The sequence below is a fragment of the Pogona vitticeps genome, chromosome 3, assembly GCF_051106095.1.
Source record: "Pogona vitticeps strain Pit_001003342236 chromosome 3, PviZW2.1, whole genome shotgun sequence".
In the NCBI taxonomy this organism is placed as follows: domain Eukaryota; kingdom Metazoa; phylum Chordata; class Lepidosauria; order Squamata; family Agamidae; genus Pogona; species Pogona vitticeps.
Window position 1 is genome coordinate 51,753,586 of NC_135785.1, and position 24,445 is coordinate 51,778,030.

The 24,445-nt window shown below is 46.3% G+C and overlaps 1 protein-coding gene and 1 long non-coding RNA gene across 2 annotated transcripts in view; one reads left to right on the forward strand and one right to left on the reverse strand.

Annotated features, from left to right (window-relative positions):
* Nucleotides 1–301: 301 nt before the first annotated feature.
* LOC144587883 (uncharacterized) lies at nucleotides 302–16,406 on the reverse strand. The gene is made up of 3 exons (XR_013543076.1): nucleotides 15,636–16,406; nucleotides 13,385–13,473; nucleotides 302–1,703 (listed from the first exon to the last, which is right to left on the reverse strand). It is a non-coding gene; the product is annotated as an uncharacterized LOC144587883 (long non-coding RNA).
* A 2,597-nt stretch (nucleotides 16,407–19,003) lies between these two features.
* Nucleotides 19,004–24,445, forward strand: part of HPSE2 (heparanase 2 (inactive)) — a 168,414-nt gene continuing 162,972 nt past the window's right edge. Inside the window, exons 1-2 of the mRNA XM_072995719.2 lie at nucleotides 19,004–19,381; nucleotides 20,453–20,610. Coding sequence (XP_072851820.1) covers nucleotides 19,119–19,381; nucleotides 20,453–20,610 — 421 coding nt within the window. The 5' untranslated portion in view covers nucleotides 19,004–19,118. The remainder of the gene's footprint in view (nucleotides 19,382–20,452; nucleotides 20,611–24,445) is intronic.

A 24,445-nucleotide genomic window follows, 5' to 3' on the forward strand; every position in this document is an offset into this window, starting at 1 on the left:
TATAGTGGATTAGAGGAGGGGTATCCCTGAACTCTCAGAACAGATGCATTCAGCTTCGGAATTCAAAATTATGGCATTTAAAAAACCAAGAAAATAATATTTTTTTCCTTTTTGAGCACTTTGTGCAACTGACTCCTGGAATTAATTGATTTGTTTGTTGATGAAAAAGAGTACCTACTTTATGGTGTTCAAGAAGAGTAATAGTATCGGATATCAAAATCATAAAAATAAGGCAAGATGACATATATCAATAGATGCAATAAAACCGATAGAAACAGCTAGTTGAACAAATTGCAACATATTTTCAGAAACCATAACAAATATGTTTATCAGACCAAAACCTTATTTGAATCACAGTTACTTTGACTGAGAGCAGAAGCCTCATATTACCTTATTCTTTTTTTCCCATGTGATGAAGTTTCTCTTTTCAACTTCGATAGTTGCCTGGGTCCTGGTTCATTTAATCCTTGGTAAATAGTCTGAATCTTCCTGCCCTCCTTCATCTCCATCCAGCATGAGGACAGTTAGGAAATCAAAGTAAACCCCTTGTAGTGGTGATGACAGTAACATTGCACAGCCAAAGGGTCGTTTTGTGACATTTGCAAGTAAGTAGTTAGAACTGACAGCCTGTGTGGTTTAGTGGATATACAGTAGTGTTATCCTGGGACTCACATACCTTAGAAACCCTACTACGATTGCCATAAGTTAGAATCAACGTGGTGGCAAAATAACACATACAGTTAGAACTGACTTCACAGTGGTTCTCTAACTTGTTATGTACCTTTTAACATATGGTGTTCCAAAAAGTCTTGCCATTAACAGCCCTGTTTATATCTTACAAATTAAAGGCTGTGGTTTCCTTTATTGAGTCAGTCCATCACACGTTGGTCTTTTTTTTCCCCTACTGCCTTCAACTTTTCCTAGTATTATTGTCTTTTCTAATGAGCCTTGTCTTCTTATAATATTCAGTTCTACAAACAAACAAACAAACAAACAAACAAACAAACAAACACACACACACACACACACACACACACACACACAGACACACTAACTAACTAACTAACTAACTAACTAACTAACTAACTACCCTTCAGTTGATGAATATGGGATATTGTACTTCTGAATCCATTATTCAAAGCACTAGGAAATGGTCCAATATTGCTGTGTAATATGTGACTGTGATGCCAGCAGGAAAAAGGATACCAAGCTTTACATAGTAAAGAACAGCCTGACTTGTGACAACACCAATGGCAGCAGTCAAGATGATGTATACAGTACCCTCTTGCTTTTACCACCATTTACAGAAAGATAACAAGCAAGAGAAAAACCCAAAAGCTGACTCCTTTTTTTCATCAATTAGCTACTGTCCACTCACACAAAGCAACATACAGGGTTGTTTTTCCAACAACCGTGAATGGTATTGTCAACAAGAGTGAAGGGTTTTAGCCAAAAAACAAGCCTTTGAATATGCTGCTATGCTACACAGGCACAAAATGTGATAACAGGCAACAATTCTTCTGTCAGTATGTTTCTAGTCCATAGGCTTGTAGTTACATGAGCAAAGCCTGATGATATCTCAAAAGACAGACAGAATGAAGAATTTGTAGCCTAAGTCAGGGTTTTCAGCAATGTTTCTTTGCTTTGGTGGCAAAGTATAAATCCTTATACCTGTGGTTCTCATGTCAGAAGAGCAATAAAGCCTGAAAAACAAAAGCAATCATATGAAAATTGGCAGATAAATTATTCAAGTCACAGATTTAGCTTTCTTTGATTTGATAAGATATATGTGTACAGTATATGCATAGAACACACAATTCTGAGCACAGGTTACAAGGAAATAAACATTAGCGAACTACATCTAATACAAACATCTGTCCCTGAGATTAACATGATTAACAATATTCTGGGAGGAAACTTGGGACCCAACACCCAGCAGCACAAACTTTCACAGTGATGATTCTCACTGTTTCCCAATCTTACTCCATCCCAATGTGATGGATTCTTCAGTCAAGCTTTCCCTTCTGAGTGCATTTCTTAAAAATGGATTATTGTACCTTAACTGCGTTGAATGTATTTTTGGTCCTGCTTCTGTTTATCATTTTTAGTATGGTCTTTGTTTGATCCTTTTTAGTATTTATATATTTTCAGGTTTTAGCTTTAAATATGGTATTTTAATGATATAAGCTGTCTTGGCTCCTTTTTAAGGAGAAAAGTGGGGCAAAAATATTTGATAGACAGACAGACAGACAGACAGACAGACAGACACACACACACACACACACACACCTCCCCCACCATCTCCAACCAGCATACCCATTATGGCTAGGGACACTGGGAGATAAGCTACAGTATTTTGTTCCTGAATTCTGCTACCCTTCTTCTTTTACATGGAATGATTCCTAGGGGGTGTGCATCCACATGTCTTTGTGGGCAATCACATTTATTGCAGAGTCCCTGATATTGTCTTTAATTTGTAATCCTTGCATGTTTTCCAACAACAACATATTTGTCATCCCGTCCCCCCTTTACTGTGTGGAAACTACTAGGGAGGTCAAAATGGAACAGTTGCACGGCATCTCTCAACATTTTGTGGCAATACCAGACGCTGTTTGTCTGAAAGCACCCTTATTATCTGTCCCTATCTCTTGTATCCATTTGACAGCTGCCAAGTTTTTGGTGATCATGGTCATGGCCAGCTCTCCCATCCAGATGATTGGACACATGCCTCTCTTCTTCTCCCAGCTGGCACCTTTCCTCAGGTAGTTGGGGAGGGGTGTTATTGGGGGGCACCCAAACAGCAAAATTAGATCTTAGTCTCTGGGGCCAATTCTTAGCTTGTCCTCTCCTCCCTCTGTGATTTACTGGGCAATCCTAACTCCAAAATGGTTTAGGCAAAATGGAGTTGGGGAGGGACAAGACAGACCAATCTTTGATGCCTTAAACAGGAGACTGGCCAGGCCTGATGGGAATTGGAGTTTAGCAACATTTGGAGGGCCAGAGGTTCTTTAGGCTTGGCCCAGTTTATATACTCAGGTAAGCTAGCAAAGTAGCTGAACCTATACAAGGATCCCTGCAGCCCTCAGCAAAGGTATGTGAAATAGAACAACTCAAAAGGAATATAGTGCTATGTTTTCTGTCAGGCCTGTCTTTCACTGCCTCCCACATTCTTGTAAAAGTTATCCCTGTTGTAATGCAAAGTATCTGAGGGCACTTTGATCTTGAATGGGCAATTAAATGCTGTTAACTTTACAAAAGACCTATTTTTTTGTGGGATGCACCAATTCAGGCCCATGCTTGTTTTAACCCTCTATGGAGGGAATTGTGATGGGGACTCTCATGATGAATATCTTTAGTTTCAAGTTTACCACTACTGTACTGTGAGGAGAACCTTGATTGATAGCAGTCACTCACTCAGCTAATGGGCAGATCTGTAGGTACGCATGCAGCAAAGTTCTGGGTAGAGTAATACCTTTATTGGATCACTGGAAAGTTAGGAATAAGAGAAACTTTCAAGTTCTTTGGAGCTCTTTGGGGGAAAATGGCTCAAAATTTGGATTTAAGACTAGCAGTCCAAAAATTGGGCCAGATGTAATGTAATGCCCTTGGCTCTTGAAACCACATTGCTAGCAAGGTCAGAGGGAGTTTTGCAGATTCCACATCAAACAGAGACATCAAACATATCAAGTTACAGTCTGTCTTCTCTCTGTAGACTTAGCCAGGAGTTATCCAGAAAAAAAGCAATCAGAGCTTACATCAGGAAGGTGAGAACTGCATGAGGAAGAGGCTTAAACCTTTCCTGCCAGGGTGCTTTGAGCATCTGAAGAGTGGCAGGATGGGGTAACTAAAATGGCCCTTAATAGAGCCTGCTATTCCAGCTGCTACCTGGAAATCTAAAAATATCAGCCTTGACTGATTTTAGAAGATTATGATAATCCACTCCACTTTTCTCTTTATTTTAATACAAGGTCTGCTGCAGAAGCCTCCTCCATGACTGTTATACAGCTATATGATTTTACTTTTTGTCCCAAAGGATATCAGAGAAGGGGTACTTAATGTGTCAGGAAAAATCTATAGCCTTCCATGGTCAAAACCATAAACAAAATACATTTCAGGAAGAAATTGGTTAGTCATGGGCCTTGCATGTTTTGACCTTAAATGTCAGTGAAGGTTCCTTTTCTGGCTGAACGATGGAAATGGCTGGATTTCTTTCTTTTTTCCAGTGTGCTCTCTCTCAGCACAGCCAGGATCTATTCCAAATGGAATATCACTCCCACCCCCAAATTTCCTGCCACTTACATCAATTTTAAAAGCTGGTCAGTGTTGCCATGCTGACTGTGGATGATATGTTGTAGTCAACCATATGGCGAGTGCTGGGTTGGAAGAGATTTCAAGCTCCCTGTTTTTCTCCCTTCTCTAATAAATGCCTCTGTTGGGCAACACTTTCCCTCCGACAAAGGACAGAGCATTTAGGAGAGCTGAGAACTTATAGTAGGTAAGCCAAGAAAGCTTTTACTGCTACTATAACTGATTTGCTGATTATTATTACTAAGACTGATTGGCACCCACTGACAGAATTATAGTAGTAAATTTCACTGTGAAAATGTCACACCGTGAAAATGTCCATATATATGTTATACTGGGTGCAGGTCTTCTGTGAAGCTAATAAATCTTAGCTGCCCATTCAAGACCAAGCATTTACTGTATGTAGTTTAACTGTGGAGATTACAACTAAGCTTGGAGAGAAAAGCAAAGCCTGAAGCACATGGCATAGAAGAATCCCAGTATTTGGTCCTCATGGGCCCTGGTTCTAAAACGCCACTATCCATTGATCCTTTTGATCTTGCCATGCTTCAGCAATATTGAGATATATAGAAAACACACGGTGAGTAGATGGTGTCAGTAAACTGATGTATCTTTTCTGTACTGTGTTTACTCCCTTGCAGAGGTTGGGAAAGCATTTTTCCCCCTAAGCTTTGCTGTCTGATGTTGAAGTCATGAGCTGTTTTCAGTCATGCTGTTCTCTACTCTGTGGCAAAATGAGCATGGCTTGTATTAGAGAAAGCAGCATCAAACCTTTGCCAGGAAGGCTTGTTGGCATAAAGGGCTCCTCTCATTCCAATGGGGCCTTGGGAACCAGGTTCCGGGCAGAGGTTTTTTCCTCCAGTATATACTGCTGCAGTTAATTTAGGTTTCCTTCACTGAAGAGGCCAATGTAAGGCTAGACTGTGAGATGCTGTGTGATCTGACGCCACCTCCCACCCTGGCCTTGCCCTCCTCCCTCTTCACCCGGCCTGGCTTTCATAGAACAGAGAAAAGAAATGGGGGAAGACACTTCCCCCCCTCCCCAGCATTCTCTATTTATCTTAAATGAGGCAAAAAGGACTTCATCAGCCTGTTTGAAACTGTATCTGAAGCAGAGCTCGGCTACAAGCACCATTTCATCAAAGGCTAAGCTGGAGACTCCACTGGGGCAGAAGCCCATGGGCCTGAGGGTTCCTTTATAATGTGCAGGATTCTCTTACATCATCTGCTTTCTGTAAATCTTCTCCCCCTCCCCTCACCAAGCAGCATTTTGCTCTTCAATCCTGGCTGAACATCCAACTCTATAGTCTCTTAATTAACCTATACCTCCCAGTATGACTAGCCTGGGGGGGCAGGAATCCATGGGACAAATTTTAATTATCAGAAGCAACAGACATTCCCATGCCACTTTAAAGACAAATTTATTATATCATTAGTCTCTGTAGTCTGTAGTCTGAAGTGGGCTGTAAGCTCTTATTATAATGACTTTGCTAGTCCTTAAGGTGTTGCAGAACTCTATGGCTCCCCACCCCCAATAAGCTAATCAGGCTATCCTTTTGGAAATGTCTATAATTATTGTTATCCAAGTTGTCATTTGCAAAGCAAAAAAAAACCCTCATTGAGTTGAGTGGGGACGATCTAACTATAAGCTTACCACTGTGATCCTATGCCACATGTAGAAACATGTGTCAGCGAACTCAATGGCACTAATTTCTGAGCAAGCATTATGGGATTGCATTGCATCCCTCTTAAAAGTGCCTACTTTTGCCTTGGCACAGTCCATTCTTTTATATCTTAGATTAGATAGAAGGTGGGTTTCTTGTGACCAAATCATTTCTTAACATGGTGATTTACAATACTGTATGAAAAGTAGAAGACAGACAATTATGATGATATGGGGAGTAACTCTACTTATCTGCAATAGTTTATGTATATGTTCCCTCTCAGTGAGCAAACACTAAAAAGTAGGAAAGTGCACCCAGCGGGACATTTCACAAATTATGAACTGAATCACCCTCCTTTGGACTACTTTATATAAGGTCCAGATTAAAGCAGAATGTCCAGACTTGGTTCCTAAGTGAAATCAAGAGAATTTACATATTAATTTACATCTGGAACACAAATCAAATCATGTGTGGCACAAATTGCATCACCCTTTTATTTGAACAAAAAGATGAAAGGTGCATAGTATACAAGCCCCTAAAACTACTTTCCAAAGTTTGACAGGTTTATACCCCTCTTTAGGGTCTACCATTTCTTCAGATTCCATGTACATCAGTGCAAGCAACAACAACAACAAAAGAGCTGTATCTCTTTTGGTGTTTCAATGCAACTCAGTTAGACGCCAACAAGTGGACTCGGATTCAAGGCACATATGGAATCTGATGGAGTACAAATTGCTCTGGACCAAATCAAGATATGTTCAGAAGTCCCAATTAGGTCTCCAGATCAGATCAGATCAGATCAGGGAAGCACGCACAGCCCTAGTGAAAGTCTATTTAAAACTACATATAGATATACAAAATCCTGTGATATTTTAACACATGTAACTATTACCTACAAAAAGAAAAGAAGAAACATGATAGTTCACACACATTAAAATAGAAAATAAGCACTACAAGTCTGCTAAGAATTATGATAAAATAAACCTTTTTCAATTCAGTGAGAATCTGCTCTTTGTTCCACAGACATGTTTGTGAGCCTTAGATTTGGACTGGAGAAATAAATCTCAGTGTGTTAAATGGGGCTTACCTCCATTTAAGTGGTCTTAAAACTATTTCCTAGGGAGCAAGAACTACTTAATTCACTGGGTACTATTTCCAAGTAAACATGCATGTAATTGAGACAGCCTTTGAGTCTTAAAAGGCAGTTAGCAGTTTATAGTTTCAAACATTTAGGTTCAGGTTCAAACAAGCTAGGCATGTTGATCTATATGGAGCACTTCTCTCCGTATGTTTAGGACTGAAATATAGAAAGCTGAAAGGGAGAAATTTCTCTTACATAAAAAATGTATCTTATTTCTATTGCCCCAGTGGAGAAAAAGAAATGGTGTAAATGTAAACATGCATCTCAGAGCAATTAGAGAAGCATTGGTCTTCTGCGACCTAGTGAAAATTAAGGGATGGAAGAGACCTGCTAAACGTGGGGCTTAGGGTTCCCACTGAAGTAAATGAGTCTCCATTTAATGGTGTGTATCTTGGCTGGAGTAGGTCAAGATTTCGAGGGATGAATCAGTCCGCTGGTTAAAAATACAGTATAACAGCAGTTCAGTAGCGATAATATTCCCAGGATATTGGAACAACAGTATCATTCATTTCCGTGAAAAATAACAGAGAAATAATTGGTAGAAAATACGGGCAAGAGGAGGAGGGCTGAACACAGTAAAAGCAGTGAAAAATCGGATGGCATTTTCGAAAGTAATTAGTTTCATTTGGCATCAACTTTCGTGGATTGCATGCAAGTTTATGCCCCAGGGCATCAGAGGAAGTGGCCTGCCCTCCATGAAACTTTATGTCAATTAAAACGTCTTGGATGCCACAAGACTTTGTTATTTGTGGTGGAAAATACTAACTGGACCGTTGTTTCCAGTTAAGAGTTATTAGCCACAAGACATGTGATGCAGGCCTCATTCACTAACTACAGTAACAATAACAACAAAGGAAATGCTTTTTTATTCGTTAGAACCTCTGTTGCTGGATAAAACTCTGTAGAACTCCTGGAATCGGAGGCTCAGAGAAGTTGCTGGGTGAGGATTAGTTAGGTTCCCGTAACAGAAAGATAGGGGAAAACATGTCATTTCCCTCCTCCTCCCAAGGCGATTTTCCTTTTAAAAGCTGGACTCTTGATAAGACCCTTTCAAAAGGCGCTTCTCTTTCATACACTTGCTTCATACAGATATAATTTCCACAAGACATAGCGCTGATTAAAATCCAGTAAAAAAAGTGTTCCAGTTTCCTGTTTGAATTGTTTACGTTTTTGTGATATTAAGGCGTTTTAGGTGGTTTACCCTAAAATTAAGGCAGTCAGTCTATAATATAGACAAATAATTACTCATCTGCTAAATCTGTTAAACATTCTCGTTTCTCATGTAACAATGCATTTTGATGGGCGACGGGGACGGCGAAAGAAACCTGACATAATCTTTTGGGTGAAATTTTATTGGACCCGCTCAGGGATAACATGAAGGAATCTCGGACAAACGAGAACTACTATTGCCAAATATACACATTCTAAAGGGGTTCTGGACAGACAATGACAGCCTGTTGCAAGAAAAACAAGGAAGTCTTGTGACACCGTAAAGATGAACGGGGGCTTCTTCTTTTTGGCACACATCTTCGTGGATGGCATCCCGCTTCATCAGATGCAAAACGGGAAGGCACTCTGGAGAAGGAAATCGAGTGGCCAGAATCCATCTCCTGCTGAAGACCCGGTGATAGAGATAGGATTTCCGAAATCCTCACGACGCAATACCTCCAGTGTTCAGAAACAAGAATGCTTTCCACTTGGGAAGAAATGCAAGCGAGAAATGAAAGTCTCATTTGTGTCGGGAGCAAGTTCGGGACCCCGGGACCAGGGCGCGCGCCTCGGGGTGGCGGTCGGGCTCTAGGAGTCCACCCGGGAGGGGAAGCAGGCCGGGGGCACCGCAAAACCCAAGCCTGCTGCAGGGCTATAAATAAATATGGCCATCAAGGCAGACCGAAATTCTGTCGCAGCGTGCAAGTTCCCAAGTTTTCCAGAACTCTTCTTCAGCCCAAGTGGTATACAGTACACAACTTAAAGTAAGGGAGGGAGGGAAGGAGCAAAGAAGCCCCCAAATTCAGCCAGATGTGGTTGTGGCCAGAAAGTCCCTTCAAAGCATGTTCGTCTGTTTCCCGGCCAACTGTCTTTGGACTGCCATCAGCTGGGAAAACTGTACACCTGGAACGATGAGTACCTTGGGCATAAAGGAGACGAAATCTAGGGAGAGTCTGTCTCTTTGTCTTTTTAAAAATTACATGTTGCTCTCACTTTGTACCAGGAGAAGAGTGGGAAGCCCGCAGCGCGTTCGCGGTCATTACCACTCCGTGTTTCGGAGGTCCCGGGGAAGAGGGGCGGTCCGGCCTGGCCCCCTTCCGCCCCCTCTCCCTGCCACTTCGACGAGGGTCGGCTAGAACCGGGACTTCTCTCTATTTCACCTCCTTGCTCTCTCCCCGGATGCTTGCCTGGGACAGAGAGATCAGGCTCTTCCAGCTCTGTGGCCAGGCGAGGCCCTCGTGTGTGATGGCGGCGGAAGAGTTGAAAGACTCTGGGCAGCTCCTTCTTGACAGCGGGGCTCATTGTTATCGCCCTCCATCCTCCTCTGGGTGGGAGGCGCCGGCAAAACAGGGAGATTCGACGGAGCATCCTTGCTCGGGAAGGCGCTTCGGTCTGATTTACTTCCCCTGTTCAGCAATTACTGAAAAGACAAACTCGCCCATCCGCACCCCGGTTTTCGCTGAGATCCTGCAGGTGCCAGGCTCAAAGTGGGCCAGGTTCGCTGTTCTCGCTCCATCTTCGTTGTTGTCAGGATCGGGCTCCGGCGGGGAGGCTTAGAAGCTTAAATCTTGGTGCACGCGCCCCTCAGGGTTTGGTGCCATTTTCCCTGAACCAACACCGACTACGCCATGAATTTGAGAGCGAGAAACCCGCCAGTCTATTTTCTGTTCCGCGGTGCGGCCGATGCGCCCTGTAAAACCCGTCCCGCTAGAAATGGGCTTTCATGCCGGTCTCCTGATCATGGATAGCGCTTAGTGCTGCCCATCAGCCTCGGACAGAAAGCTCGACATCTCTCCAGCCGCTAAAAACTAGTGAGGTTGGAAACTTAAAAAGGTCTTCGCTATTGGGGATGCTCTGGGGCGAGGGCACAGCTAATCCCTTGTTTTTTCCCCACGCACCGTTTCCCCCTTATCTTCCCGTAGAAGCGGCCCGCCTGCTCCTCCCCAGGAAGCAGAGGGCAAGCAAAGAGCGTACCCGTGCTCCGTGCTCAGAGTTAAAGGGGAAGTATTTTGGTTCCCCGCTCTTGCACAGGGAGGCAGTAATTTTCTGCAGTAGAAGATGCAGGAGATCTAGAGGGATATTGCAGGATTGGAAAAGGTGCAAAAAACCCCACAATCAAACTGGTCAAGGGGCTGGAGTAAATTCCCCATGGAAGAAGACTGAAAGCACTAGGCTGCTTCGCTTGGGCGGAAAAAAAAAGACAGAGGCATGATAGTAGTGTATGAAATGATGGAGGAAAGTGGACAGGGAGCAGCTTTTCACCCTCTTTCCTGATATTGGCCGAGATTCGGGACAGATGAAACTTTGAGCTTGGAAAAGCTCCTTTTGGGGTACTCTATGTCTTCCAGAGTCCAGCAACCAACATGGCCATTTTCTGAGAGAAGTGCTCAAAACAACCCAAGGTTTCCAAGCTGCGATGAAAACACCTTAGTGAAAAACGCGGATTTCTATACCACAAGGAATAGTGATGGTGGCCACCAGCCTGAAACAGTGAACAGAAAAATTCATGGAGGAAAGGCGCCGAACTTTAATGCCGGCAATGAAGAAATCGAAATGGTTCAAGGTTTTCCACACACTGCTGCAGTCGAAAATTGGAGGGAAAACTGTAGTAAAGAAATCAGAAGACTGAGACTTGGAAAGGGATCTGTGGAGGAACTGCAAGAGACTCTTTAAGTGCAAGTGTGTGTCATGCAGACGGAGGCCAAGGTCATCCATGCTGTGGTATCCCCATGTTTGGATGTGGAAGCTGGGCCATGAAGAAAGCAGACAAGGGAGGATACCCTGACCCTTTCAAAATGTGATATGGGAGGAGAACTTTAGGGATCTAGCGGACTGCCAGAAAAAGAGATAAGTATGTTCAAATCAAGCCCTACAGTACTTTCAACATACTGTACAGGAGAAACTGACTGGGAAAGAAGATAATGCCAGGAAAAGCTGAAAGCAACGGGAAAAGAGGAAGATCTAAAGTGACAGGGATCGATCTGAGCAGGTAGTCAATTGGAAATCTTTAGGAGTCATTCATTGGGTCGCCAAAGACCAGAAGGGGACTTGGAAGCACTTGTGAGCATACCCTAAACCAGTGGTTCCCAACCTTGGCTCCCAGATGTTGTGGGACTAAAACTCCCACAAGGTCATCACCACTCGCGGTGCTGGCCAGGATTTCTGAGAGTTGTAGTCCAAGAACGTCAGGGGACTCCAGGTTGGGAAGCAGTGCCCTAAGCATTTCCTTGGCAACTAACAGAAGGCTAAACCGGACAGGCCTGATCCATGAGAAGACTGCAAACTTGGGCAGGGGACTGGGGACACACCCACACCTGTTATTTCCTTTCAAACCGCATGGAATAAGGTGCCTCAACGTGGAGCTATTTTTTTTTTACAGGTAGCTGATTTTCATGAAGTCTCACATTGGCCAAGGGGAGCGTTTCACGGGTGAAGGTCCTTCAGTTTCCCGCCCCGCCCGATGTGGATGGCTGAGGCTAAAGCTCAGGGCCTTCTCTAGCCTGGCTTACCCTCTTCACAGAGCGACAGAGGAGTGAAGCTGTGCAGAAGGATTTGCTAGGATCGATGTATTACATAGAGCTCGGGGAAAATTGGACTACACCTCCCAAAAGCCGCCGCCATCTCGTCTGGGAGTTGTAGTCCCCCCCTCAAGCTTTGACCCCTTGCCTTCCTGCCCAGCCATTGAGCAAAAATCTGATGTCCCAGCAAGCCTTTCGGCCACTAGGAGGCGCGCACTATGAGGAGTCGCCTTCGGGCAAAGGGAAATGCTTCGCAACCTCTTTACGCTGGAAGGCAAGCCATAACGAAACGGGCTCCATACAATTGCGCCCCCTGGCGGTTAGTCCTTTCGGTAAGGTCGGTTTCTCTACACTCGCGGGAGAAAGGCGGGAAAACCCCGTTAGAGTTCCTAAGTGTATTTTTTTTAGTGATTCCTCAACTTCGCAGCCTTTGCGAGCCTCCCTGGCAGCAGTTTGGTCAGTTTGGACTCTTCAGCTTTTCAGAGTTAACAGGCCCGGGAACACGTATGTGTGTGCGTGCGTGCGTATGCGAGAGAGACAGACATACAGGACTTCGGAGATCTTTCCTTGTCGTTTCTTGGTCACACACTCCAGCTAAAGGCCGGCTGGAGTAAGGGGAGACCTGAAGGTCAAGACAGCCAGCCATAGACTGGTCGCTGACAGTTCTTGTCTCCGGAGCTGGCAGGGGCTTTTGCACGGCTATAAATTCCGTGGAAATGCATGAAGTGAGATTCCTGAACAACCGGACGAAACGCTGGGAATCCAGGTCATGTTCTTGCTGGATTTACCAAAAGAACCTGAGTTCCTTTCCAAACCAGCCTTCATCAATACTTTGTTCCAGATCCCAGAAATATATTTTGGGTTTTTTTTGGGGGGGGGGGGAAGCTATGGTTCTTAGGATTTCCCAACCCGCACGGCCGATCTCATAAAACCAGCGAGATTTTTAAACCCAGGCAGTGGATGTGGAGCAAAATGTAGCAGGGAAAACACGTTTCGAAAATCACGCCCCCCCCCCCCAATATTCAATATTTATGTTTACAACATCCCATTCGGAAATGTCCCCGACTCGGTTTGCAAAGGGACCATCATTATTACAGGTTAAATCCTGACTTTCCAATTTGCCGCTTGTTATTATTTTTCTATTTCTTTGCCTAGAGGTATTGGCCTTGGAGCATATGTTACCAGTTACACAAATATCAAAATAATGAATGACAAATTTTGAATTCTGAAGCCATGAATCACAAACGGTGGAGTCCAAACTGAGCAAATTACTGCCAGGGAGGTTCCCAAAGGGCGCCAAATCGAGGGATCACTTCGCCGAATACATTATATTTAGGAATTCTAATTGTCATTTCCTCCCCTCCTCCCCTGTGAATATCAAGAAAGGCGGATTTAATGGATTTTGTCCATACTTAAGATGTCTAAAAGCAGTTCATAAACTGGATTATTCATTACATGCTGGACGTGGGATACTTGGAGTTGTAGTCAAAGAAACAAACCACATACATACAAAGTTTTTCAACGTGTGTTTAAACAAACGAACTAACCAGCTATGTACAAAGTTCTTGGGTAGATCCTCCAAGTCGTATCTCGAGGGGTCAATTGACCCGAATTTTTAGGCTTGTTCATCAATGACCTGTAAAATGAAAGGAATGACAAGTTTTTGTAGGATATGAAATAATTTAATCCAGTTAAATCTACAGGAGACTGAAATTACAATCCTCTACAGTACTCTCTGTTTCGGGACTAAGCTCCATTGCCCTCGATGGAGTTTTCCGCTCAGCCGACACGGGTAGGATTGCCTAGTGAAAAGGTTGTGAAATGGGTTGGCTTCCTTTCAAGGAAAGCGGGAGAAGGAATGGCAGCTCCATGTTACGCGATCGGCTTTTCGCCGCGGTGGCAGGGCGGGATAACACCCGCTCCTTTAAGCAAGAGGAGACTAAAGGGTGGTCAATTTCAGCGGAACTGACTTTCAGACCAGGTGCTTGGACTTCCGGATGCAATCTTGCAACGCCATGGGGTAGTTTATATACCGGGCTGGGGTAAACATATTGCACAGGTATTTCAGTCCAATTTTAAAAGCTGTTTTCAGCGGGATGTTCCTGCCAGTGCTGGAGGATCTCACCTCTCTAGTTCCACAGTGCTGGGACTCAAAGGCTAGATTAAAGATAGATTTTGGAAAAAAATATTTCTGATAGGAAAAGCTTCCAGAATCCCCCAGCCAACATCACCAGTGGATGTAGGTGTTTCCTAGAGCGGTAGTCCCCAGACCAACTTCTAAAAACTCTGATTGAATGCCCAGCAAAGGTTTATTCCTCGGCTCATATAATGAAGGGAAAAGTTACAAAAGAAAATTCCACTGACCTGCTACCTGCTCTTAAAAACAAAAACAAACAAACAAACAACCCCCCCCACACACCAAAGAGTCTTTTGGCTTAAAAGAGTGGCAAGTTTTATTTGGCATAAGATATGGGAAGATTTTGGCCCAGGTGGGCTAAAGTGTGAGGAAGTGAGCTGAAGTCCATGAAAACATGTACCAAATAAAACTTGTTAGTCCTTAGGTTACCACAAGATTATTTGCTAGTCTTCCTGTTGCAAACTAACTGTGCACTACTATACCTCTCTCTCTCTCTCTCTCTCTCTCTCTCTCTCTCTCTCTCACACACACACACACACACACACACACACACACACACACACACACACACACACAGACGTGAAAAAAAACCCTTCTGAACAAAAGCACTGCAACATTTGCCACTTCCAATGGGCTACAGATTTTTCCAAGCGATCCTTTGACATGCCTGGGTAATGAAGTGGAGATGTCATCCAAAGAACAAACCCAACTGTAGATTTCCAGGGAAGTAAGCCACGTTTTAATCCCTTGCAGCAAAACCAACAAAAGAGTTTTATGACATCTTGAATTGGCACAGATTCACCATGGTTTCACCTTGGGTCGATTAGGGCCCATCTTGTCAGAGGCCTGAAGCCTTGTCTAGTTTCAAACGGCCTATACCTTTTCCAGACCAACTTCTCTCTCAAAGAGCCTTTACTTTCATGCAACATTCAGTGAATCAGTGGCGCATTGCACCAGTGGTCTGACCCACGGTTTTGAGAAAGATGTAATCAAAGGGAGAATAAATAAACAAATAGAAAACTGGTCAGAATTTCACTGTGAAAATACAAGGATTTCAGCCTTCGAAATTCAGAAAATGGAAGTTACTGAACTATGTACAGTACAGTCGCCAAAACGTGCAGACTAAAGAAATACTTCTTTCTTTCTTTTTGTCCTTATAAAACACTACCAAATTATATGAAAACACTCATTGAAAGGAATGAAATTAGTTGTTTCCTTGAAGGAACACTTTATCTAGGGGGCTCTTTCTGCTGTACTGGAAATCCCACTCCCCCGCCTGCACTCACACGGGTATATTCAGTTGGGTTAACTTCAAAGAATTCACCAGGTAAAATGTGCTTTTCATGGAAGGACTATTTTATTTCCTTTAAGCCTGGAGTGCTTTGATGTAAAGAAATGCAAAGAAACTATTAATAGACATTGGCTAGCAAGGTTAATACATCTATCCTGACATTTTGCGGGTGTTCTTAAAATTTAACACTCCCAGACTCTACAGAGAACTCTTTGACAGACGCACCCCACCTTAAGAAAAGAAAAGAAGGAAAAAAAACTTCCTGGCGTATATGGATCTGGACACTGTCAGAGACAGGCTACTGGGCTAGATGACCCTGTCGGGCTACTGTGATGAATTGGGAAAGTTCTACTTGAGCATGAATACTCACTGAAGGAGAAGGGAGGGGAAAGTCTCCTTGTCTTCCTTTATTTTCTTCCAGACCCATGCATGAGCCAGGCCAGTCCCCGTATCCCGAAGACCTAAAATACACTTCTCCGAGTAACGTCAGTGATACAGTGCAGGAAAACGATTCCTCAAGCTTGCCTGTCGATAGGTATTTGCCCAATATACAGTATGCTGCATCCTAAATTTTTTAAAAGCCACGGCAAAGCCTCACTCCTTTTCCGGCTCCGTGCTGGGAAAGGAAACCCCTACTAACAGAATTGCATGCACATTTCGCTCATATGTCTAAGCTACTGGGGTTGTTTGTTTGCTCAAGCGGAACTTTCATTACTTGGAAAAATTTTGCTTGCAAGTAATCTCTTCTCCAGAAAACAAAAATATTATCAATAAACGGAGTGGGATTCGTTGGCTCAGCATTTTGCAAAGGAGATGAAGACTACAAGACTGAGAAAATCAGTGGCTTGCCCTGATTGCTGAAAAGCAATCCAGGGCTATGAATTTGTACCCATCCTCTGGGATATCAGCCAGCAAAGGATAGATGGCTCTCGCTCCCGACGACACACATTCACGTGATCGTGCGGGCTGGGGGGCTGAGATCCGAAATCCATTGTGATTTTGTTCAGAGCCAACGACTCTTATTAGTCACCCCGCCCAACTTTTCACCCAATATCCACACGATAGGAAGAACTTACTTGCGAGGAAGAACTGACTTGTAAAAATTACTTTTTGGGATACACCTTCCAGAATTTTCCTGCCAGTAACCTGCTGGCTGGAACATATTGGGGCGAGCAGTCCCCGAACATCATTTTTCTAAACGCGGAGTAAGAATGTTTTCATGCATAAGCAAGCGCACAAGGTCGGGTCGGCTGTCCCAGGGCTCCCCACCGTCCAGGCGCTTTGCATACCAGACAAGCCAAGCAGAAGAGTGTGGATATCATTCTTCACAAATTGTTTAATACTAGAGCCATAACTCGAGGCCAAGCAAGACCGGAATCTAATTACTAGACTCGGAGTTTGGTTGGCCTCAAGTTAGGGCTGCAGTCTCGTGACCTCGGGCGGCACTTTCTTCCAAATAAAGACGGTCCGGCCCCCACAACGTTAAGTGAACCAAGAAACGGCAAATTTTCGGGAAGCTATCTCAGATCTTGGGGACCCGGTTGGTTTCTCGGTGAATAGATCAAGTTCCGAAAAGTTTCGGCTCAGGTGGGCGATTCTGCTAGACTTTTATTTTAATCAGATTTTCACGGGAAATGGTTTAGATAAATGCAGAAAAGGTTTGCAAAGAATGACTGCGCTTAAAAAGAGAGGGCGAAGGACTAAATAAGACGTTAAGGGCCATTTCTTAAGGCTAGAGGAAGACAGAAGTTACACATCTCATCGGCAGAAGCGACACCTTCGCCAAATTGATTAAAGGCTAAGATAATAACAAGTTGCTCTGGAAAGTTTTTTTTAATTTCCAGGTCCTGATGTAAGGCACTTCAAGGTGGGGCAATGCCTGCTGGGTGTGGGCCAGCCCTTCCTAGCCAGGTGATCTGCCTAACGCTTTAACACGCGGATCCCAGTACAGTAGCTGTATATTTGCTTGGAAGTAAGCGGCCCGGTCTCGTTCTCTCTCTCTCTTTCTCTCTGTATGCTGAAGTCATATAACCCAATCCCACTTATACAGATTTACTCAGGAGAACGAAATGGATGTACTCCGTAAAAGCAAGCCTCCACCGTCTCCAATAGTGCTTACTCTCAGGGAAGTGTCCTCGGGAACAGAGCCGATCTCAACTGACCACAAATATACAGTACAGTATAGAGGTTCAAAGGGCTTGGGGAGGGAGGCCTGATGGAAATGATCCTTCACTTCTCGCTAGTTAGGGATTTGGAAGCTTGCTCCGGACTCTGCTGCGATTCAGAACTGGAGGTATCTCCCAAACTTGTTTTTAAAACTATTATAGGGTGGGGTGGGGTGGGGGAGAAATGAACCATTCGTCTCCATCTAAGCGGCAAGTGGAAATTGAAGAGATTTCGCGGGATTAACAGAAGCAATAATCGTTTCTGTTCCCAGCCTGTCCTTACATCATATTCTGTCCCCCAGAATGTCCACGGGAATTTTTCGGGGGGAAGAACATGCCCAGTGGTATGTAAGCACGCCAGTAGAACACAGGGCCTGGGTCTGTATCCACACACACAAAAAAACCCCAAATAAATAAGTTTAGGATGGGGGGGGCAGGCGCCCCTGCAGATAGCCATGCCTGCCCCTATCTCCGATGGCAACCCCTCCGATTCCAAGGAAAAATACCCCCGCCTGCCCCTTGGCTCACTCTCCATTATCCCTATACCCGCCCCAAAAAGAGCCCCGGGCGATATTCCCAAGGAGAAGAGGAAGGTGACTCCGTAGAAAAAGGCAGCCACGGCTGCCGGGAGGGAGAGCCGAGGGAACAGATCTTTTCTTTGGCTGTCTGGGAGATGCTACCTCCGTGGAGGAAAAGTAAACCTTCTCGGCTTAGGAGCTGGTTCCACTCACCAGCCTCCCTCCGCTCCCTTGGGTCCTCTCTCCTCCTGGACTGCGGCCACCGAAGACCATCCAGTCGCTTTTCCACAACCCCGGGCGAGAGAGCGCTTCTCTTCAGAGCCAAGAGCTTCCGCCCCGGCATCCCGAGCAGACGTCCTCGCGGCGGCGTCGCTATTCGTCCCGGGTCCTGTTGGCAACCCTCGCTGTGGATGGGACGCTGCCCTTGGCGTGTGGCTTCCTCCCTCCCTCCCTCCCTCCCTCCCTCCTTCCGTCCTCTCCTGAGCCAGGTCCTGCTTCGCTTTGCTTCGACTGCTCGGTATATGAGCGTGAAAAGGGACATCAAGGATCGCGCAAAGGAAAGAAAGCCCCCTGGCCCTGTGATCTCCGCCGCACTCTCCCAGAGATCTCTATAGGCGTTGCTGCCCGCGGTTTCCCGGGCTGGGGGCGGGAGAGAGAAGGCAGCCTATCTCGGTGATGGAAAGGGGGCTTCGGTTCACCTCCGGGTGGCGCTCCCCTGCAAACCAACCCTTAGCGGTTCGCAACTGCAAGGATGGGAGGCCCCCCTTTGGGGAAGACGGTGGCAAATTCCTTCCCAGCCCCCCAGCCCCAACCCCAAAGGGAGTCGGCCCGCTTCCTCTGGGGAGCCGAGGCCGAGATGGTTAACCCGGGAGAGGAGACTCCCCGGTACCTTGGCGAAAGCGAAGATGTCCGCAGGCGGCGGCTCTTCCAGGGGAGGCGCTGGTGAACAAGGCGTCTTGGCACCGGCCCCGGGGAAGGCTGGTCAGGGGCGTGAGCAGCTCCCCTCTCCCACCAGCACCAAAACATTGGGGGGGGGAGGGAAGGAGGGAGGGGGGAGGGAAAAAAAGGCAGCGCGCCCCCACGCTTTGCACTCCGGACAATTAGCCGCCCGTGACAGGCTGTGCCCTGCGCGGGACTTAATTAGGAAGCCCCCCTCGGCCTCGGCCCAGCATGTCCTGCCCCAGTTCTGGCCCTCCCGGCTTTCTGGCCCTCTTGGCCCCTGGTCTGGCGCTGCTGGCTCACCTCTCCCTTCCCTCCCAGGCCGGGGTGAGGCGACCTCTCTCTGGGCCAAGCCCCCAGGGCTCCTCTGGCAGCAGGACTCTCATCCTCCTGGACGTGAGCCCCCGGAGCCCCCTCCGGGTCACCAGCGAGAATTTCCTGTCGCTCCAGCTGGACCCCTCCGTTCTCCACGACGGCTGGCTTGACTTCCTCAGGTAAGGCGGCGGCTTCTTCCCCTCGCTGCACGTTCCTCCTTTCGCCCAGCCGTCGGGGGCCCCCACCGCGCTTCTGTCCCTGCGCCCTCGGTGCTCACAGATCCCCCTTCCATGGCCTCGTAGAGCCGCCCGTCTGGGACTGCAAGCCGGGCCATGGTTCCTATTAAGATGCACATGTTTGCAATGGAGAACGCATCTCGGCTACGTTCGGCTTTTCTGACTGACTGAAGCAAAAACGCTGCTGCTCGTGTTGCCCCCCCTCCCCCGCCCTGCAGCCGCGGCGTTCAGAAGACCTTCCCTCGCAGGTCCGGGAGCTGCTGCAGGGGATCCCGCCTTGCCATCCGTCGGCGCGCCCAGCTTAGGGTGGCCAAGCCCGCTCCTCTCCTTCCCGGCTCCTCCGGCGACTCCCGGGCAGGGGCAGAGCAGGGAGGAGCCGCAAGCGAGGAGAGGAGTTCCAGAGCAATATCGCGCGGGCCCTGTTGGGACAATACGGCCCCCTTTAGGCGAAGGACAATCCTCGGACCCCCGGCGGCTCCGATGGCCAGGCAGGGCCGGGAGGCTCACTGGTAGCCGATTACTCTGCGTGCCCCTTCTTAAATCTCAAGACAACCCCCGCCCGCCCGCCCGCCCGGGAAAGGTGGGTCCGAGAATCCGCCACGGCGTTGGCCGCGGAACGGGCCACCTGGCCACGCCGACCCCGAGGGGGAGCGAGAGTTTGACTCCTCAGGGGAGAGCCCCAGCTCCGGGCATATCCTCCCTGCGCCTTTTCCCGGACAAGTTGCCTCGCCGCCCTTCTCTTCGCCAACTTCCCGAAGGATCGCCGCGTAGCACAGAACCCAGGTGGCCGCGTCTAGTTCGCGGGCCCGCCCCTCGGGCAGCAGGCGCGGCCGCCATCCTTCCCCACCTTTGGGGCCTCTCCCGGAGGTATGCCGGGCGCTTCCGGCCTGGTGGCGGGCGGCTCCTCCGTGGGCACCGGAGCCACGGCGGTCCCCTCACCCAGCCCGGCTTCGCCCGCCAGGCCGCTCCCTCCGTCCCTCCTCCTCTCCTTCACTCGGCCCCTTTTCTGTGCAGCTCCCGGAGGCTGGTGACCCTGGCCCGCGGCCTGGCGCCCGCCTTCCTTCGCTTCGCCGGCAAGAGGACCGACTTCTTGCAGTTCCAGAACGTGAAAAACCCGGCGAAGAGCCGCGGCGGACCCGGACCCGACTACTACCTCAAGAACTACGAGGACGGTGAGAGCCCCTGGAGCCTCGGGCGGCAGAAATGCGGGGCGGCGGGGCGGGGCGGGGCGGGGTGGGTAACGGTCCCAGGCCCAGGGAAAGCGCGGCGCTCTTAAAAGAAGGGGGGGGGGAAGAGGAGGTGAACTTTAGGATAAGCTGAGATGGCAGCGAGAGTAGGAGGGAGAGGCCCAGTCCACAGGTCCCGTTAAGACCTCGAACCTCCGGGTGAGGGGAATAGAAGAGTGGAGGCCGGCTGGTTTTGTGCGTAAAGTCGGTATTCAGTCCTAAGCGAGCTAGCCGTTGGGATCAGGGGACAGGGAGGTGGCCCTCGCTTCGGCTCCATTGATGAGGGAACAATGGGCGGCGCAGGGGAAGGAAGATCCCTGGGGCGCTCTCTCCCCTGTTGCGGTCAGCGGTTGGGCCCGTTCAGGTGGGGATGGGTGGGGATGGGTGGTCCTCTGTCGTTTGGAAGGGCAGGAGGCAAGCGCCAGAGTGAGAGAAGGTGGCCCCCTGCAGAGTCTCACGACAAGGTGGGAAACCGGAAGGACTCCAGACTAAACACAACAAAACCCAAACATAATGTCGGAGGACCTGCTTCAATGTGTTGCATCTCTGGCCTAGCCTTAGGGCCTGGGTCCATCTTCTGTGGAGAACATCATGATTGTATTTGTGGGGGGGGGGCATGGTGTTGTGATAGCATATCCCACAGTGCTTGCGCCAGATACATACTAACCCTGTATGTGTTTGTGTGATAGAGAGTGCAGGGTCACGCTACATTTAAAATTAAAGGAATTTTTTGCTACACTAGGCTTGTCTGTTGGAGAGTTAGGGGCTAGATTGCAACAGCAAAGTCACGACAAGGACCTAAGAATGCTCTTGAGAACATAAGATCATGTTCACCAGACTGTGCTAAAAGCCCCTTCTGCCCATTGTTCTATCTCTGGCATTAACCAGAAAAGCACTGGGCTGCCCAGAGAAGGTCAGACCTTCACGCCAATCTGGCAATTGGAGATACACTACTTCAAAGTAAGAAGGCTCAACTTTTAAAGCTGTTGTGGGCAATATCATGTAATCTACAGATCTTTTTTTAATTAGCTAGTCACCATCATGGTGACCCTCATGGTGACTATAATTCAGGTCCCCAAATAAGGGTAAGTAAAACCCTAGAAGGACAAATTACTGTTAGGAAGTGAATGATAATTTTTATTTGTGCAGTAGTTAAAGTCTATATGGAAAAGTAATTAAATAAAATAAAAAAACACATTTAAATTTAAAACACTTGCTGTTGTAATCTCTCCAACAAATACAAATCCAGATTTATAGAGGCAGAAAGGAAGGTCTCAAAAAGTAATCACTTGACATCCCAGAATACATCAGTTCGAGGATCAGTCTCAGGCAATTGTCCCAGATAAGACCTCCCTGCACTTTCTTTTATATCCTCTTAGATGACTTGCTAATTAATTGAGGCAGTGGGCTGTAATCTATGAAAGTTCATTCTGAAATAAATCTGTATGCCTTAAAGGTGCCACAGTTCTTTGCTTTTTGCTTTGCGTTTTTCTTTATGATGCATGCTGAAATAGATTATGAGGCTACTTCTTTGAAAAGACAATTAACTGAATATTTATCACCCCTTCTTTAATAGAAGAAGTGTTCGATTAAAATTAGGCTCATGATATTTTGGTGAAAAGAGTCACGATGTATACCTAGCAGGCCACTGGAGAGCATGGTATTTCCAGCTGGTTTGCTTTTCCATCTTTTAATTCATTTTGTTGTTTCTAAATCTGTAATACAGGGTATCCTGGGTAGTCTTTGTTACTATGGATTATTAATGTAAAAGGAGACAGATGTGTTTGGACTATTAGTCCACATCTTTCTATTTAATGCAGAAAGAAGTGAAAGCAGTCAGTTTTGTGGGATAGGATTTCAGTTATTAAAAAATCTATAAAGAGAGGTAGAACAGTGTAGGGGACAGCCTTTCTACTAACTCTGTTTCAAGTGACTTAATTACAACTCCCATCATCCTCAGCCAGCATAATTAGGGAAGGCAGATACATGATAGCATTAGGCTACAGAAAGAAACATAGATGCAGCTGTTTTCCTGCCTGATCCTCTCAAGGCATCATTGGTGGTGAGAACTATACATTGCACTTTAGTCTTTTGCTTGTGACAAAAGTAAAAGAGTAAAGTCCATCATCTGTCCCTTTTTCATCCATCTCCTGGTAACAAATTAGGAATGAGTGCGAAGGGAAGGGAACTTCTGGAAATGCTGGTTGTTGCTCGATAGCAGTGGCACAGAAGCAAAAAGACAACACAGATAGCATGGAAGGAGCAAACCCAAAACATACGGAGATAAGAACTTTGTCCTACATGCTGTTATATTTCAGAAAGAGAGATAATGGTATATTTCAAATGCATTTAGGCACAAGATGTACCATAACTGAGTCCTTTTGCTAAAGGAAGTGAAAGTCTGTCCTTGTCAGAAGGAATTCCTCATATCCATGGATTTGTTATAAACCATCTTTGTGCCTTTCTTGACTTGGGAATAATGGAATGTTCACTCTAACAATGCATAAATGATCTCTGTGTATCTGGACGTGAATACTATTATCATTCATTTATTCAGAATCGTATCTAAGATAACGTAACATTTATTTAAATAGATTGATCTTGAATTAACGGCTTTCATTTTGAAACAGTAATGGTCTATATGATTTTTAATTCATGCAGCCTATCCTTTGAGACTGAGTATTGGCAAGTGGGTGCCTTTCTTGCCCTTTCAGTATCACTATGTTACCGGAGCACAGCCGCTGTAATGTCTTGTTGTCATGCCCCATGCAAGGCTCAGAGGGGATATGCCATGAATGATAGGCAGTAGGGACCTTTTTTTTATTTTTATGGAGGACGAACTTTTGGTAATATTCTCAGATTCTGTCCAATTTAATTCTTCAAAAGACCAGTTGTGCCCCTCCTAAAAGTTGTGTGGTAAACATCTTGATAAAAAGAAAAGTGTCTCCTCAGTAATCTATTAAATATAATACTGCATTTTTAGTCCCTGGTTACAGGCAAGGTGTTTGGGAGACAAGGCTGAGAGACAGTATCGTCTTATGTACAATCACTCAGGCACCCCTGACTGAGATGTGAAGTGTAAATTTCTGCCTCACATCCCCTGAGGACATTATGATACTTCAGCTGAAAGATGGAATTTTGCCCCCTTCTTTTATTCCACATTTATCAACTGAATTTGGTTCTCCTTTCCCCAGACGGGCTGGTAGAAGGGCTGTTTGGGGAAGGAGAACAGGAAGGAGAGCAAACTGGGTGGCAGATTTAATTCTGTCTTCCACTAAAAAGGAATGGCAAGAAGGCCTCTGAATAACAGCAGAATATTGCTTCTGCTGCCCTCAGCATCTGCCACCTGAGAGAGCAGCCTCACTCTGCTTCATCCTCATCTGCTGTGGCCAGCTGTGCTCACTTTTAATCACTGTGCTGCACTTGCTATCTCTGTGCCAGATCACATACTTACTCTGGATCCATTAATGCAAAGTTGATACAGTCTCTAGTTCTATACTAAGCTTCTATTAAAAATGAGAAAAGCAAAGGGATGAAATTTTCAGTCTTTTAGTACTCACAGTAAGTCTTCAGTCCTCTGCATATTTACATGGGTATAAACTGAATACAGGCTGGCTAGACAGCTCAGTAGTTGAGGCATCTGTCTGCAGGTTGGGAGATGTATTCCCCATTGTCCCTCCTGGGAAAAGAGCCAGCCTGTGTGGCCTTGGGCAAGCTGCACAGTCTCAGGGTGCCCCAGAAGGAGGGAATGGTAAACCTCTTCTGAGTGTTTACTACCTAG